This window comes from Eptatretus burgeri, chromosome 3 (assembly GCF_056783735.1).
Source record: "Eptatretus burgeri isolate ZD-2024b chromosome 3, Ebu_testis_v1, whole genome shotgun sequence".
Taxonomy (NCBI): domain Eukaryota; kingdom Metazoa; phylum Chordata; class Myxini; order Myxiniformes; family Myxinidae; genus Eptatretus; species Eptatretus burgeri.
In genome coordinates, this window is record NC_140963.1 from 93726718 (window position 1) to 93744476 (window position 17759).

Below are 17759 nucleotides of genomic sequence, written 5' to 3' on the forward strand. Positions count from 1 at the left end.
CCGAAAAAAAGTAGGTCAAGGACAAATCAAATATCAGGTGTACAACTTCAGTGCAGTTACACTATTATTATCTTGGAAAGCCAAGTGGTCTTTGAGATACCACATTGGCAAAATTGAGGGATGCCAAAAAATGTTTTTGTGCAGACCACCATTTGACCTTGATCTTTAACTCAGAGGGATATAATGTAAATTTAGTATAAATGCACCTTTCTCTAGACTATCTAGTGAGGGCAATTTTGTTCCAATCAGACAAACATTAGTTGAGTTATGGTGAAAAACATTAAATGTCTACAATTGGGTCATGACCATCAATATTAGGTCAAGGTCAAAAAAATTGTCAACCCCACATGCTTTGTATTCCCATTGTTGATACAAAATTTAATTCCGAAAGTCCCAGCCAGATCCGAGATGCAACTCGGACATCGACAGAAAGAGAGAGAAAAACCTAAACGGTGGTTTACTATACATAGGGGTGTAAAAACTTGATCTTTAACCCAGAGGGGTATGATGTAAATTCAAATGCAGCTTGCTCTAGGCTAGTGGTTCTCAAAGTGGTCCCTACCGCCCCCCAGTGGGCGCTGGGAACGTTCAGGGGGGCGCTCCAGACTCCACGAGTGGTAGGGGGCGCTGGCAATGATTTGGGGGGCACTGGCGATTTAGAGGAGCGGCGGCGATTAGGAGCGCTCATTGGGCTTCCTGCAGTCTGAACAGGTTACCCGGCGCCATTCGGCAAATTGGCCATACAATGCCCGTTGTGGTCCTCCTCGTTTGTCATGGCGCCGTCCAGAGAGAAATTAAAGACAGCCAATGGGACAGGTAGGCCTTTTTGTAAATAATGAACACATTTTAAAATGTATTTATTCTGAAAATCATTAAGTTCTTCAAGCATATTACAGACTTGTTTACCAACAATGCAAGTCAGTGTTTTTTTTTTTATACACACATGGTGTGAATACCATATACATGTGTTATGATCCGGCAGCGCAATTCCCAGCGAGGCGCGGGTACTGAGGCGGCGCGAGTACTGAGGCGGCGCAAGTCGTGAGGCGGCGCGAGTACTGAGGCGGCACGGGTACTGAGGCTGCGCAAGTACTGAGGCGACGCGGGTAGTGAGGCGGCGCGGGTAGTGAGGCGGCGCGGGTAGTGAGGCGGCGCGAGAAGTGAGGCGGCGTGAATACTGAGGCGGCGCGAGTACTGAAGCGGCGTGGCATTGTGTTTTAGGCGCGCGCTGTTGTAGCTACCATTGGAAATGTGAAGAAAAATTTTTTTTGACGCGCAGGGTAAAAATCGATCCGCACGCTGACCAGAGACCGGAAATATATAATTATTGTTTGGCCTTATCACTGGTGTTAGTTTTTCGACATCTTGGCGTATTGATTTCGTTATTCAAAAAAGCTTCACGTCCGGTCAGCTTCAAGATGTCGGCCTCAAAGAAAAAGTGCCGTCAGTATTCGGTTGAATACATCAAGTATGGATTCTTTCCATCCCTGACGAGCACGCAGTTACCGATGTGTTTGTTGTGTGGTGTCACACTGTCCAATGAAGCAATGAAACCATCTCGACTGAGCGAGCACCTGAGTAAAAAGCACAGTATTAAGGCTCGCGCAGAGGTCAGCTATTTCCAATCGCTGAAAGAGAAATTTGAGAAGTGATCCACGGTAACGACAATGTTCAAAGCCAGCCAAAATCTTGTCGATAAACGACTGGAAGCGTCGTATAAGCTGTCATTGCTCATCGCCAGATCTAGAAAACTGTATTCAATCGGTGAACAGTTGATCAAACCGGCTGTTGGGGAAGTGATAAAAACTGTTTAGGGGCCAGGATCGTATCCAGGTCTCTTGTAGATTGTGCTCAGCAATGATTCCGTGGCCAGGCGGTTTGATGAAATGTCATCAGATGTAGAAGATAAGCTGTGTTGTGAGCTGAGAAGCACGCACTTCGCCATCCAGCTGGATGAGTCCACTTTGCGTGACAGTGAAGCTCTGTTACTCTGCTACGTTCGCTTTATCCGTGATCAGGAAATGGTGGAAGAATTGTTGTTTGCCCGCTCTCTCCAGACCGATACGAAGGGTTCTTCCATCTTCCAAACGTTGGAGAAGTACTTTACTGATAAGAACATACCGATGGAGAACATTCTCGCTTGCGCGACGGACAGGGCACCAGTGATGGTTGGCCGCCAGCGTGGTTTGATTGCGCTTCTGAAGAACCAGGTACCGTCCGTGTTTGCCATTCACTGTGTCATGCACCGCCAGCATCTTGTAGCAAAAGCTCTCAGCACCAGACTTCATACATCACTCCAAATAGTAATCAAAGCAGTGAATAAAATCAAGGTGTCGTCTCCGCATGATCCGCTGTTTCGTCAGCTTTGCCAGGAGAATGATGAACCACTCGAGAGGCTCTTGTTGCATACCGAAGTTCGATGGTTGTCCAAAGGCACTTGTTTGACCCGTTTCCATGCCCTCTTCTCGACAGTGGTCGAGTTTCTGTCGGAAATTGATACAGAGTTATCGGAGAAAGTGAATGTGATTGAGCATGATGTGGCTTACCTCGCGGACATATTCAGTATACTGAATGATGTCAACAAACAACTCCAGGGTGACCATATGACGCTGATTAAAGCAATGAAAGTGATCGGCGCATTCGTAACCAAGGCGACTCTGCACAGGGAAACCCTCGGCCGCAAAGATATGTACCACTCTCCCCAGTTGGCAAAGGAAACTGCTGTTTCTGATGAAGAGCTGCTCGTTTATTGCAATCACCTTGAGAAGATTCGTGGAGATATGGAGCAGCGTTTCAGAGACATGCTGGAACCGTCGGTGCCAGCATGGGTGATCAACCCATTCAAATGTGACATTCGAGATGTGAAGCGCGAATTACAGGAAGAAATTATCAACTTGTGGAATGATGATGAGGCGAAGGCAAGATTCTCGCAGCACGAATACGCAAAATTCTGGATTCTGGAGCGGGGCGAATACCCCGCAATGTGGACAGAGGCAGAACTGCTGCTGATGGCGTTCCACACATCATACCTCGTTGAAAGAGGATTCAGCGCCGTGATGGTGCTGCTGACCAAGTATCAAAACCGCCTTGACATTACCAAGAGGGGCGATCTGCGTCTCAACCTCACTGAGATGGAGCCAGACGTTCATAATCTCGCAGCGAGTCACCAGGCCCACCCTCCACACTAACGGTATTTGGGCCTGTGATAACAGATTCCCAGTTTGCCTCACCTGGACCTGTTCTGCTGAAACATTGTAGGTAGTGCAAAATAAAATAGAAAAGTAAAGGAAAAGTAAAGTAAAATATTATTCAGAAAATATTTGGCTTCTGTTATTTTTGCTTCCTATCTACATAAATTCGGACTATCCTATTGCCCACTGGGTGTCCTACCACGAACGATAGGACAAGGGGGCATTGGGCCGGTTCAAGAGGGCAGAAGGGGGCGGTAGTCAAAAAAAGTTTGAGAACCACTGCTCTAGGCTATGTAGAGAGGAGAGGGCAATTTCGTTCCGATCAGCCAAACCTAAGTCAAGTTGTAGTGAATAATATTAAAATGTCTAATGAGGTCATGACCTTAAAAATAGGTCAAGGTCAAAAAAATTTATGTCAAGCCCGCATATTTTCTATTCACTTTATTGATGCAAAATTTCATTCCGAAATTCCCAGCCGGCTCTGAGATACAGCTCGTAAATTGATATGCGAGGAAATTGAGAGTGCAGGAAGAATAAATAAATATATACGAATTTATAAATGGTGGTTTAGTACTCCTCGGGGTCTAAGAAACTCTGGTTGAGTTAAAAATTGGGGGCACTAATTGCAGAAACAAACCTGATAACAGCAATAAGCCTCCCTCCATCCGATATGTAGTCGGAGGTTAAAAACACCTTTACCTGCTTATTTCATGAAGGCATCCTTATACTCTTATTGAAGGATGTTTGGCATCCTTTTCACACTTGTCTAGCGTCGATTGGTGAGTGTGAGCCACCATGGGAATCAAAGCAGAATCACCGCAGTGGAGAAATATACAAGTTTTTACCACTTGAGCAAACAGCTAATTGAGCTTATTTTTGATATATCATAAGCACTGTAGGAGATTACCATGTTATTATAATCAGGTTAATGAAAATCAGCAATCAGGAAAATAATACCATGTCATTAATTTGGTGGCATTTCCTGGAAATTGTACACACCAGTCAGTTCGAAATGTTTCTTTTCACATTACCTGCAGTAAAACAGTCGGCAAAGCACAGGATCAGGCCATTCAGTCCATCTAGCTTCTGTTAAATATCGCCCGTGCAACATTGTATGTGCGGTGCATGTAAAGCAGTTGTTTGACATTATTTTTGTCTTTATGTTACGGGAGTTGAAAACATAGGGGTTTTGCAATGCGCCATCAAAAATGCACTCTTGTGATGTCTTAAATTTCAATTTGTCAATATCTGATTGCCTGTGCGCAGGGTCACAACTGATGCTTTATCAGCACCCAAGATGAAAGTGGATGAAATAATGAAGTGAGATTGCGACAGGTGCATCTTGAAAGCAACACAAAGTGAGACCAAATAATTTTGGCTGCTTACTTTGTTGATTCAAGAAGCATTCAAGGACCCCAAGCTTCGACTTCTTCTGCGAGCTATCTCAAGAGTTGCTGGTGGTCGTAACGGGAGATATTTGTTTCGTTTCCGATATTGTGGCTGTAATGGAGCCAGCTTCCCACGAAAGTGTGGTGTTTATGCAAGGTGCCAGAGACATTGCACGGGAAGTGAAGAGACAAGCCAAGAAAAAGGTGAGCCACGGGGTGAATCGAGTTCAAGATGAGTACACCCGACGCTCATACTCACGCTTTGGAGAAGAAGATGACGATGATGATGAAGATGAGAATGAGGCAACGATAGGAGATCGCTGGCAGCCAGATGAAGATGGAGTCGGCGATTCTGGGGAGAACTCGAGCGAGGCAACCGAGGGACATGATGAGGATGATGAGATTTATGAGGGAGAATATCAGGGAATTCCGGGTGAATACAAGATGCATCAGGTGAGATAAAATCATCTCTTTATAGTCAAAGTAAGTTGGTAAGATGTGCCACTTGGTAACATGAAGATGATGTAATCACAAGCATCAATGTTACAATTTCACAGTAGCGGATGAGGTCCTCAATTAGCACTACATACAGTAGTTCTTGATTGATTGGGGAGACTAGTTTATGAACTTTCTGAATGAGGTACTCAGTATTGAAAAGAAAATGATGGGTTAGTTGGCACCATGATCCAATTGGTGTTGTGCTTGCCTCAGGATGCTGTAACTGACAATTAGGTTTGCAATGCAGTCTACATTACATCTCGTGTCCCTCTCTCCAACGCCAGTGATAAAGTCAAACTCTCCTCTCTATAACCCTTGCTTCCTTGATAGCCCTGTTCTTCATTGCATGGCCCGCGAGTCACCGGCGGCCCCCGGTGGCCTTAAGTGCGGCCCCCTGACGTGCGGCCAATAATACAGCAGGGTCTTAGCAAGGGTCTTAGCAGCAGCCGTAAGTCTTGCAGGTGTTGCGGTGGCTCTCGCACTGATGTCTTATCGGCAAAAGTGTCCCCCCCCCTTCTCAAAAATAGTGAAGATCACCTGCTTTATAGTGACAGAAGATACATGGTCGATATAAACGGATGATCAGACCTCCTATTGTTCTCCGGCATGAGACAAGCAAATGCAATTGCACGCCACACAGTGGGCATCTGTTTTGCGAATTAACATGGCTGTGACATAACCCAAACATGACCCCATTAAAACAACCTGATCCATCTATGGCTGTGCTTTGAGCAGTTTTTTTTGTCAATTGTTACTTGATGATTGGTTTCCTTATATAGATTTCTTTCCTGACAAATTTGGTTAAAATTACAACTTTTAAACATCATTGAATCCACTTCATTAAATGCACTCTCTTATTTAATTCAAATAGGAAGGCCATATATACAACATGGCACAAAATAATTATATCCATGACCGCAGGAAACCTTGCACAAGAAGATGTGTGTCGGGTTCACAGGTTAATTCATCACCGCCTTTTTGAGCTATCACATATAGGTTCGATTCCTGAACCAACGAGGCTTATAAACTTACCCTGGTGTTTCACAGGCAGGGAATCGATGAGTACACCATCTGTTTGACGGGATGCTGGGCTGGAGATCGGTCTGCCAGCTTTGGTTGCTGGTGGTTGCTGGTGGATGTTAAAGATCTCATGAATTGGTGGTAGGCATTTGTCGACAGTACCCTGAATAATTGTCAAGGTTCTGTCCAACCCAGCCATGGGGCTCTTGCTGATAATTATCTACTTGTAACTCGGTGTGACAAAGCACCAGCAACCTCCCGGGATGATGCAGTATCATGCCACATGTATATGACGTCCTACCAATCTACCATCATCCTTCACTTAGCTGACACTGTAGCTTAGAGATGTGCACACTTGGCCATGAGCTGCCTCATGTGGGTTCGAATCTCAGCACAGCTATAAACTGTCATCCTGGTGTTTTTTTGCAGGTCAGGCAATTTATTAAAGTGAGTGCCGTCCTTCGGATGGACGTTAAACTGGGTGTCCCATCTACCGGCATTAGTTGGTGGACGTTAAAGATCCCATGGTGTCCTTTGCGGTGAGGTAGGTGAGCTCGCATCGACACCTTGGATAAATTACAATTTCTTGCTCAAACCTACAGGGGGCACTGCATCAACAGCACAGCTGCAAACCCAAAAATAATGTTACCCACAAACATGTGCTGCATTTGAAAGAAAGATCATCCTTCACTAGACTTGGTTGACATGATGGCTGAGAGTTCAAAACACACACACACACACACACACACATACACACACACACACACACACACATACACACACACACACACACACACACACACACACACACACACACACACACACGTTATGTGCAAGATTTACAATGTATGAAATTGAATTAAGTTTATGTGATGAAGTGCTTTTTATTAGGCTACAAACTTTCTGATCAACAGTGGATAGCACCAAACCATCTAGTTGTTTCCACATGTTGTTGTTGTTGGTTCATTAACAGTGCAAGCATTCACCATAACTCATTGTGGTGGATTTGTTGCTATGATGACAGAGAGTAAATCTTCCAAGCAGGCACATATTTATAATATTCCTGGTCTAATTAAATATCGATTTCGAATAAACCTCTTAATATGGGATGTCATTGTTATTTGGGGCTTCGCGGTTGGCCTGTGAAACACTTGTGATGTCATATATTCCAACATCCCAGTAGATTCGATTCTCAGCCGTTACAATCAAAGTTTTGAGATCATGGGATGACCAGATTTATACAAGATCCTTTGAATGTAGAACACGAAGCAAACACAATCGCATTCCGAATCATCATGAGTGGTTGGCCTGACACAGCTTCAGAATTTCCAGATGTGACCATTGTGAAATTTTTCATTTTATAGCTTTAAATGGATAAGGTGCATCATTTTAGGCTGTATGTGCAGTAATTTCTCTCTTCTCAGCCTTCTTGTCTTCATTCCTATTCAACACAAGGCTGCGGAATAGCATCGTTGGTTGTACCGCTGATGCAATGCCCTCTGCTGGTTGAGGCAGGAATTTGGAATTTGGTCATGGTGTCGGTGATAGTTCACCTACTCTTCGTGAAGGACACCGTGGGATTTTTAAGGTCCACCAATGAATGCTGGAAGACCGGACATCCAGTTTAACTCCCCTGGACGGCGCACACATTGATGAATCGCCCTGCCTGTGAAACACTAGGATGACAGTTTATAGCTGGTTCTGGATTCTTCCCTTCGCAGGGCAGCTCACCGGATGATGGGATTGGGGCAAAGCCTTCGGGACCCCCAATCTTTGATAGGAGGGAAACCACGGGGTAACATCCCTGGGTCAGATTGCGGGAGAGTGTGTCGGAGTGGTGCTGAGGTGTCGTCCACCAGACGGCGGTCTCCTTGGGTTAACCTGAGGCGGTCCCTTCGGGTGGGTGCCTGGAATGTCCTATCCCTAAGAGAGGATGATCACCTGTCTCTGTTATCATCTGAGCTCAAGCGTTTGGACATCGGGATTGCAGCTCTCTCTGAGGTTCGGAGACCGGATTGCGGCGAGATAATGGTGGGTGGTTACACCTACTATTGGTCTGGTCGCTCTGATGGTTACCATACCCAAGGAGTTGCTGTAGCTGTGTCCAATAAGCTGACCCCAATGATAATTGAGGTAACACCGGTCAACGAGCGTATTATGAGATTAAGGATTCGTCACTCCTTAGGTGTCATTTCCCTGGTCTCTATTTATGCTCCGACTGAGGCGAGTGATCTCACCGTGAAGGATGCATTCTACGCCACACTCGAGTCTGTGGTTGATCAGTGCCCCAGACGAGATACACTTCTAGTCTTGGGAGATTTCAATGCATCGACTGGAACTGATAGGGATGGTTATGAGGTGTGTGTTGGTCCCCATGGGTCAGGAACTATGAACCAGAATAGCACTAAGTTCCTTGACTTTGCAAGAAGTCATGGACTTAGGGTGGCTGGTTCATGGTTTCAGCGCCCACAAGCTCATCGCTGGACTTGGTATTCCAACGCTGGCGGTGTGGCAAAGGAGATTGACCATGTCCTCATTGACGGTCGCTGGAGGATGATCCAGAACTGCAGGGTCTACCGGAGTGCTCAGTTCCTCAATACTGACCACAGGCTTGTTGTAGCAACTCTAAAGCTGCACCTTAAATCCTGGAGAATGGTACCATCCCAGCCTAGGCTGGATGTTGCCAAGCTCAGGGATGAGAGAGTAGCTGAGGAGTTTGCGAACAGGCTGAGTGGACACTTGGGGGGGTCTGGGTGCTTTGGGGGGTCCTGAAGAGTTGTGGAACACCTTCAAGACCACCGTCCTTGATGTTGCCGGTGGATGCCTTGGAGTTCACCACAGGGCAAAGAAGAATTTTGTCTCTCAAGGGACACTGGATACCATTGACCAGAGTCGCAGGGCCAGGCTGAATGGCAGAGCTGAGCTGTTCAGGGAGCTGAGGCGTAAAACTGTACGTGCACTGAGGGTGGACAAGGAGGCCTATGTGCGAGGAATCTGTGAGGGGGTAGAGCATCACCTGTGGACAGGTGATTCTCGTCCTGCTTACAGGGGAATTCGCGCATTACGTTCATCCAAGCCCATCCCTCGGAGCACTGCAGTTCGAGCAGAGAGTGGTAGGCTCTTGACAGAGGAGTCTGAAGTGAAGGCCCGCTGGGCCGGTTACTTCGAGCGGTTGTACCAGGCTGATCCCCCAGCTGTCGAGTTGGACGTCAAGGGTGTTACAATCCCTGTTGCTGACCCTCGAATCAACTGTGGTCCACCATCGCTTGTGGAAACACGGGCTGCGGTGAACCAGTTGAAACGGGGCAAAGCTCCAGGGATCTGTGGCATCCATGCTGAACTTCTCAAGGCTGGTGGAAATGCTGCACTCGCGTCGTTGCATGCAGTTTTGTGCTCTGCCTGGAACACAGGCATCATCCCAACTGACTGGAAGAGGGGCCTTGTTGTCCCTCTCTGGAAAGGGAAGGGTGATCGCCAAGACTGCAACAACTACCGAGGGGTGACGCTGCTCTCAGTGCCGGGCAAGGTCTTTGCTCGGATAATTCTTGATAGGGTTCGCCACCATCTGCTTGAGCACCAGCGTCCAGAGCAGTCAGGCTTTACACCAAAGAGGTCAACGATTGACCGTATCCTTGCACTTGGTGTCCTCACCGAACGCAGACGAGAGTTTCGGCAGGGGCTGCTTGCAGCCTATGTTGATCTCTGTAAAGCGTTCGATTCAGTGAATCGGGATGTCCTCTGGAGGATTCTTGGTCTTCGTGGGGTGCCACCAAAACTGATCGATCTGATGTCTGAACTCTACTCTGGTACTGAGAGTGCTGTGAAGTGTGGTGGTACCGCCTCTGACTTATTTCCAGTTGTTACTGGAGTTCGTCAGGGATGTGTACTGGCCCCCACACTTTTCAGCACTTGTATGGACTGGATTTTTGGGAGGATGTCGGAGAGATCAAGTTGCGGTGCATCGTTTGGCAATGTCAAGATCTCGGACCTTGATTTTGCAGATGATGCAGTCATCTTTGCGGAGACTTTAGACATCCTCTTGGGGGCCCTCGAGGTGCTGAATGAGGAGTCGGAGCCGTTGGGATTACGGATTTCTTGGGTCAAAACAAAGATCCAGGCTTTCGGTGACATCTTGGATGCTGCTGTCCTGTCTGTGTCTGTTTGTGGTGAGGATGTTGAGGTCGTGGAGAGATTCACTTACCTTGGCAGTGATATTCATGTCTTTGCTGGCTGTGAGCCGGAGGTCAATAGACGTCTGGGTCGGGCCTGGGGAGTCATGGATTCACTGGATCATGGGGTGTGGCGCTGCCGGTACCTGTGCGGGAGGACGAAAGTCCGAGTCTTCAGGTCCTTGGTACTTCCAGTCTTGCTCTATGGGTGCGAGACTTGGACTTTGACCAAGGATCTGAGATGGAGACTTAATTCCTTTGGTACCAGGTCTCTTCGGAGAATCCTTGGCTATCGCTGGTCGGATTTTGTGTCCAACGAGCGGTTGCTGAGAGAGACTCGGATGAGATTTGTTACCTGCATAGTCCGTGAGCGTCAGCTGCGGCTGTATGGACATGTGGCTCGTTTTCCTGACGCTGATCCTGCTCACCAGATTCTCTCAGCGAGGGAGTCTCATGAGTGGAGGAGGCCAGTGGGCCGACCACGTGCCTCATGGTTACAGCAGGTTGACCATCATCTCAAGGAGATGGGGATGGGCCTGGCATCTGCCTGGGGGATGGCCAGACGGAGGCCCCTGGAGTACCGGCGGAAAGTGGACGCAGCGACGCGCTGTTCTGGCACATGCTCCCATACCTGACCTGACCTGGATTCAAACCCAGGATAGACAGCTTAAAGACAAGCGTGCGTACCTCTCAGCCATCATGTCAACCAATTTTCTTTGGTCATTTCTGTGAAGATATCCATGACTTGGATTTCTGACCTTCAATACGTTCTCCATTTTATTTTTTTTTGTATCGTGAGAAACCGAGAATATGTACTCGCTGATGCATGTTCATCTTACTATAATTCACCGTCTGTCCGTCTGTCTGTTCCTAGGTACCGCAAAAACGGCTGAACCAATTGCAACCATTTTTTGGGTGTGTAATCCTGGGACCCCTTTGAGTAAAATAGGCATAAATATAATAACATGACCCCTTTGACGACTCCCGGAGGGAGCGGGTGGTTCTAGTTGGTATAATTTGAAGTCTGGTTTGGCTTAGTGGTTCGGGTGGCTGGCTTTGGGATCGTGGGGTCCTGAGTTTGAGCCCCATCGGCTGCTTAATTAACACCAGGTGGGGTTGACTCAGCCTGTCATCCTTCCAGGGTCGGTGAAATCAGCACCAGCGTACTGGAAATAAGGGCACTGCATCAGCAGTGCAGCTGCACCCTCAGCCAATGATGCTACCTGCAGCCACAAGGCTGCACACAAGAGTGGGATTGCTATCATTGGCATGTTATTTAATCCTACCAGGATTATGCAGAGATAGCACAGCAACCTTTTTGCTGTCTAGTTTGGGTTCGATTCCAAATCTCAGTATAAACTGGTGCGTTATGCAGGCATGACCGCATGATGTTGCATTACAAAGAGTGCTATTTCTTGGAAGGACTTTAAGCTGGTTGTCTCATTTTCTAGCATTAGCTGGTGGACGTTAAATATCCCACAGTGGTCATTTGCTTGGAGTTGGCAAATGATCTCCAGCATCCTGTACAAACTTTACAATTTTTTTTTTAACCAAAATCAGTTGAACGTCATGACTGGCCAGCCGGTTTGTGCAATATTTGGGCCAAACTTCCCTCTCAGCCAACTCCACAAGAAGGTGGGATTAATTAGTGCAGTTAAATAAGTAGTAGTAGTAGTAGTAGTAGTAGTAGTAGTAGTAGTAGTAGTAGTAGTAGTAGTAGTAGCTATTTGCTAGTTCCATAATCTGTATCATTACTGTATCATGATCAAACCCAGGTTCCTCGTGTGCCTGCAGAGTGTGGAGAAGGATGCATGGGACCTGAAAGTTGGTGAAGAATCTGGAACTGCAGAAGAGCAGCAGGCACAGCAGTTTGAGCTCATCTTGCAAGAGTGTGGCCACGGGCGCTTCCAGTGGAGTCTCTTCCTGACGCTGGGCCTGGCTCTCATGGCTGACGGCGTGGAGATGTTTGTCGTGGGCTTTGTCCTGCCCAGTGCTGAACAGGACATGTGCCTCTCACGGAAGAATAAGGGTTGGCTGGGTAAGCATGTCAAAACATTTAATGCAACCGTGCCTTGCTCTTGCAGGTTAACCTGTCCATTGTGTGATAACATCCTTGTCATTCGTACTCTTATAATACATGGACAGGCTCCTCCATGAATATTATTTACTGCTTCAAATGCATTTCCTGATATTTCTGGCAACAACAGTCGGGGCAATCTATTTAATAACTATGTCGGGAACGGTGGTAAAGGAAGTATAAGGAAGGGGTTAAATTGACAAAAATATAATTGAGAAAGGGGGACGAAAGGAGCTGAATTTTTCTTTTTTTATCAGGAGGGAGTTACTGGAAGAATACATAATACATCCTGGAGTTTTTGAGGAGGGTCAGACGATTGAGAAAGCAGAGGGTGTTAGAACTAAGGAAAGGTTATGAAAAAAAACTTAACAATTGGGGTTAGTGACCTCCGTGCGATGTGAGAGCAACAGACCTTGGGTTTCTGTCTTATCCTGGGAGATTCCAATAATGTTGACAGCTTTAGATTACATATAATCCAGGAGAGACGGATGTAATGCTGGAACACCAGCACATAGAGTACAACAGTATTCCATTTAGCTACAGAAAAATGTCTTCTCGACTGTGAGTGGCTCTGATTTTTCAAGGAAACACTGGGGACAATGGAAGATGACAGTCTGCAGCTAACTTTGGAGGGAACTTTGCTTTGTGGTCTGCCAATGTGAGGTTATGGCTGATGGTGAGGTCGAGATGTTCACGACACTGAGCCTCTTCCGGTGGCTGATCATGGAAAGAAATATGTGGGTTAATTTGATTATCCTTCCAAAGCAACAGGGTGAGACTGAGATTTAGCAGGATTGAAAGATACAGTATGTTTCATCCAGATACAGTATGTTTCATTTATCCAATGAGAGCATAATCATTTGCACATCAGCGGAGGATAGCACGACTGCTTTCTATCACAGTTGAATGACACACAGCTGCTCAGTGCGTATCGTATGATGCAATGCAACATCGTCTGCAAAAGAGAATGGAGGGTTTTCTCGAGTATCATCGAAACTTTCCAGGGGCTTCAAAATAGCTGTTCTCCACCACCTCAAATCATTCCCCGTCCAAAATGGTAATCTTTTCTACCCCTTTAAACTCCCCACAAGACCACCTCTTTCCAAGTTTCCAATTTTACCTTCATGAGAATTTGGGCTGTATCCATTTTGTCCACCGCCATTTTGTCCTCTAATAGCCCTCATTCTTGCCCACATTGACCCTTATTGACCCAAGTCTTCCTCAATTTTATCCCTCATCCCTGCTGTTGGTATGTTTCCCCCTCTCTTTCTGCTGCTGCTTTTTTATGTTACATCCTGACCCATTTTATGTTCTAGCTGCTCCATGAGCCTTGACATTGCATACAAAACAAATTATTGGATGGGATATATCGGTACATGAGGGAAAGAAGGTTTTTGCGAGAGGGCAGATTTCAGTTCCTGCTCCTTGGTTTCTGTTAACAGCTATATTCTACATTGTTGAGGTTGCTCCCTTATAATAGCCAGAGAGATTTGGGCTTTGACATGAATATGATCAGATGAGCCAAGATGGGCAGAGTAGGAACTGCAGAAGAGATTGGATGGAAAGATGGTCATTACCAGGTCCAGGGGGGAGGATGTAGCAGTTGCAGAAATCCAGATTGGGAAGTTTACAGGTGAAGTCAGACCCTTGGAGTAACAGAATGACTTAGCTGCAATGTCATGCCTGTTTGTGGCAGAACTGACACCCATCCAGCTACCATGATGGCAGCTGAAATCACTGCACATGAGGAACAGAGAGTTGCAATTGATGGTTATGTTTGAGAAAATAGAGGTATCTTTGGGTAGACGTAATTACCACACAACTATGTGGTGGTTATTGAAGATGATCAACAATCATAAACGGGTTTCTTGATAGAGACAGCAACAACACATTTGGAATGGGGAAGAGGTCTGTCAAAACGGATGCAGTCCAAGGCTTGTGCATACATATTGTAGCGGTCGCGGGGGAAATGAAGAGGGAGGGGCTGTCTCGAATTACTCGCCAGACTCACCAGAATCATAGGTCGTCGCACACGAATAACGTTGTGACGCAACCGCGAACACCAATAACTCAACCACGTGACTTAGGGTCCTCCGTGTAACAAACCATTTACCTAAGGATCACGTGACCTCCTTATGTAATGCACCCTCAGTATGTACTTGTGTTAACCAGAATATTTACTGGATCAGGCGCAGCCGAGCGGAACTGCCAAGTATGTACCGGCTACGAAGCAAATCTTTGGAGAATAACGTCCCGGCTCAGCGAGAGTGCAAGCCATGCTGGACGAATGAAGGAAGAGACAAAAACGAGCTGGGAACAGCGCATTTATTGGGCTTCCGGTTCTGGGTTTGGAGCGACGACAGGTTCTCTCAGGATTTTCTGCTGACTTTCTCAAAGTTAAGTTTCCGGTCATTATTTGTCCTATTTTAACTGTTTATTTCTTCACCTACATGCTTCGTATGTGTCCTCGTTCGGTTTTGTTTCAAAAATCGTGCTATTTGTGAGTTTTCATCGACCTTGTCTTACCGGGTTCTTTGAGGCCTACCCATCCTTCCCCTCCAGGTGTACGATGGTTTTTATTTGCATTCTCTCCCTATTACCTTCAATTCATATTTTCTCCATTTTCCCCAACGCCCCTCATCTATTCCCTCCCAACTAAACACTGTTTCTTGTCTTAAATTTTCAAAAAAACAAACAAAAAACCAAAAACCTTTCTACACACACACACACACACACACACACACACACACACACACACACACACACACACACACACACACACACACACACACACACACACACACACACACACACACACACACACACACACACACACACACACACACACACACACACACACACACACGAGTCCCGATCCTTCTTCTTTTTCTTCCTCTTTCTGCCGGCACACCATCTTTCTTCTACTTAAGCTGACCCACTCTCACCATTACTTTCACAATTTCTTCCTACAAACTTACATTCCTGAATCCTACCTAATCTTCAAAAATCCATTTAAAAAACACTAATTTTCCTTGTATCCTTCCTAACTGCACACCTCCTGTAACCACGTGTCTCTCTACCCTCTTCCTGATAGATTTCATCGATCCATCAGCCTCACTCCGCGTTTACCATTGCAAATTCACCATACACCTCCACAATTTTACTTCAACCTTTCTTTTCTGAATCTTACGCAATCCTTATTAAAAAAAATAAACAAACAAATAAATAAATAAATTCACTTTTGAGGAAATACCTCCCTAAACCACGTGCTTCTCTTGCAACAACGTGATCTGTTTCCACCTTCGAAGTTTAAAGATCTAAATTCACCATTTTTTCTTCAAACTTTCCTTCACCTAATCTGATGAAAACTCTCTAAAAAAAAATTAAAATAGTAATACTAAAAACGATCTCTTGTAATACTTCATCTTCCTATTTCACACGTGTGGTTCTCATTACTGTATCATAATTCACGACTCTTTTTCTATTTCAACAGACTGCTCTCAATTCGACCTTTCATTCATAATACCTTGCCAAAAAGTCCATCTGTTACAATGCTTCTTCTCTCCATTCTCTTAATTCGCCTTTACTGCATCCCTCAATAAATGTCTTCAATCGCATTTCTGACCTAAGAATGAAAAAAAAAACCCAGTTTGCTGTGCTTGTTCGCTTTCCATCAACCATTCTTTTTTTTCCAACTTCAGTGCCAATTCACCCCTCTCACCCTTCCCTCTCAAAGCAACCATCACACTCTTCTCCCTCCAAGCTTCCCTTTAACCTTTCTCAAAAACTCCCCACTCACCCTTCTCAAAGTTGTCCCCCTCTCATCCACAAAGCTGCCACCTCCCCCTGTCCTCTCACTGCCATCTCATCCCTCCACCTCCTCAAATCCTCAACTGCATTCTGCCCCCTCTCTTATTACTCCCCATTGCACCTCAACCCAGCACCACAGAGACTTTTCTCCTCCTCATACACCCCCATTCCCTAGCTCTTCTGCAATCCCCTACACTCTTTCAACAACTCTCCTAACCTCCCCCCCTCCTCCCTTGTCCTACCGTCCCCCACCCCTCCTATCCCCTGCACCCAGACCCTCCTGCCCTCCCTCTTCATTAACAGTGTGGACCTCAAATATTTGGGGCCTTCTCTCAAACCTTACAGATCTTTCCATACAGGTTGCCACTGACAAACCAGACACAATCGACCGAACAGAAACATTCCTCCCCCAACACGTGTCTGACTCCCAAGTATCTCTCCCTGGTTACTCCCTCCTCCGGTATGACAGACCTGAGCCTCGTCCTGGTGGAGGAGTTGCTCTCTTCATCAAAGACTCTATTCCTCACTCTCCATGCACTGCCCTCACTCCCCCACACCCCCAGGAACACCTCTGTCTATGGCTTCCCCTCGACTCCCACATCATGTTTATATGTGTACTGTACCGTCCATCAAAGAGTGATGACTCCATTTACACCTCACTATCCAAAAACATGGACCAACTTTTATCCTCTCATCCAAACTCTCTCTTCCTCATATGTGGTGACTTCAATTGTCATGACGCCAGTTGGCTAGGTGTGGGTACCTCTCTCACCTGTCATGGCAATTCAGCAAAAGACTTCGACGACTCATTAGGACTTACTCAATCGGTCAACTTCCCGACCCTGATCTCAACCAATGGGACTCCATCTCCTCTGGATCTAATTTTTTTAAATCCCCTGAAAATAGATTTTCCCCTGCTGTTCTTCCTCCGCTCCAATCAGTTCTTCTGACCACGTCTTTGTCAAAGTGGACATCTCTCTGGTTGTTATCAGAGAACCACCTCACCATCGTCGAGTCTGGCATTTCACTCAAGCCGACTGGAAGGGTCTCCAAGCAGCCAACAAACTTCTATAATGGTCTCCCATCGCTACTTTCTCCAACATCAACTCATCCTGGGAATTCTTCCAAAGAAATTTGCTCTCCCTCATACACAGATTTATCCCCTCTCGTATTCAGTTGCCCTACCCTTCCACCCGCCCTTGGTTCACTGAAGCTTGTGGTGAGGCAGTTTTCCTGAAACAACTTGCCTTTGCCTCATGGAAAGCAAACCCAACTGAGGGTAATCTCGGTTCCTTCCATAAAGCTCGGAACAAGTGTGTATCTACCCTCAGGAGAGCCAGAAAACAACATCTTTCTAATCTCAAGTCTGAACTCTCAAACCTCTCTCTCTCTCTTCCAAATCCTGGTGGCATCTAATCAAATCTGTTTCTGGTGTATGTTCCCCCCTCCATCCCCTACCTTACCTCAAATGGCCGCACTGCTGATACCGCACGTGAAAAGGCTGAATGTCTAAACTCGGTGTTTGCATTGAAATCCTGTGTCTGAAACCCATCGCTTTCTGTACCAACATTACCCTGTCACACCCAACTGTCTGGACTCTGTGTCC

At 46.2% G+C, this 17759-nt stretch overlaps 1 protein-coding gene across 3 annotated transcripts in view; it reads left to right on the forward strand.

Annotated features, from left to right (window-relative positions):
* SV2C (synaptic vesicle glycoprotein 2C) overlaps window positions 1–17759 on the forward strand; it is a 143693-nt gene that overhangs the window by 15057 nt on the left and 110877 nt on the right. For all 3 annotated transcript variants that reach the window (XM_085874555.1, XM_085874556.1, XM_085874553.1), the window contains exons 2-3: window positions 4458–5032; window positions 12061–12304. In XM_085874555.1, coding sequence (XP_085730681.1) covers window positions 4697–5032; window positions 12061–12304 — 580 coding nt within the window. In that variant the 5' untranslated portion in view covers window positions 4458–4696. The remainder of the gene's footprint in view (window positions 1–4457; window positions 5033–12060; window positions 12305–17759) is intronic.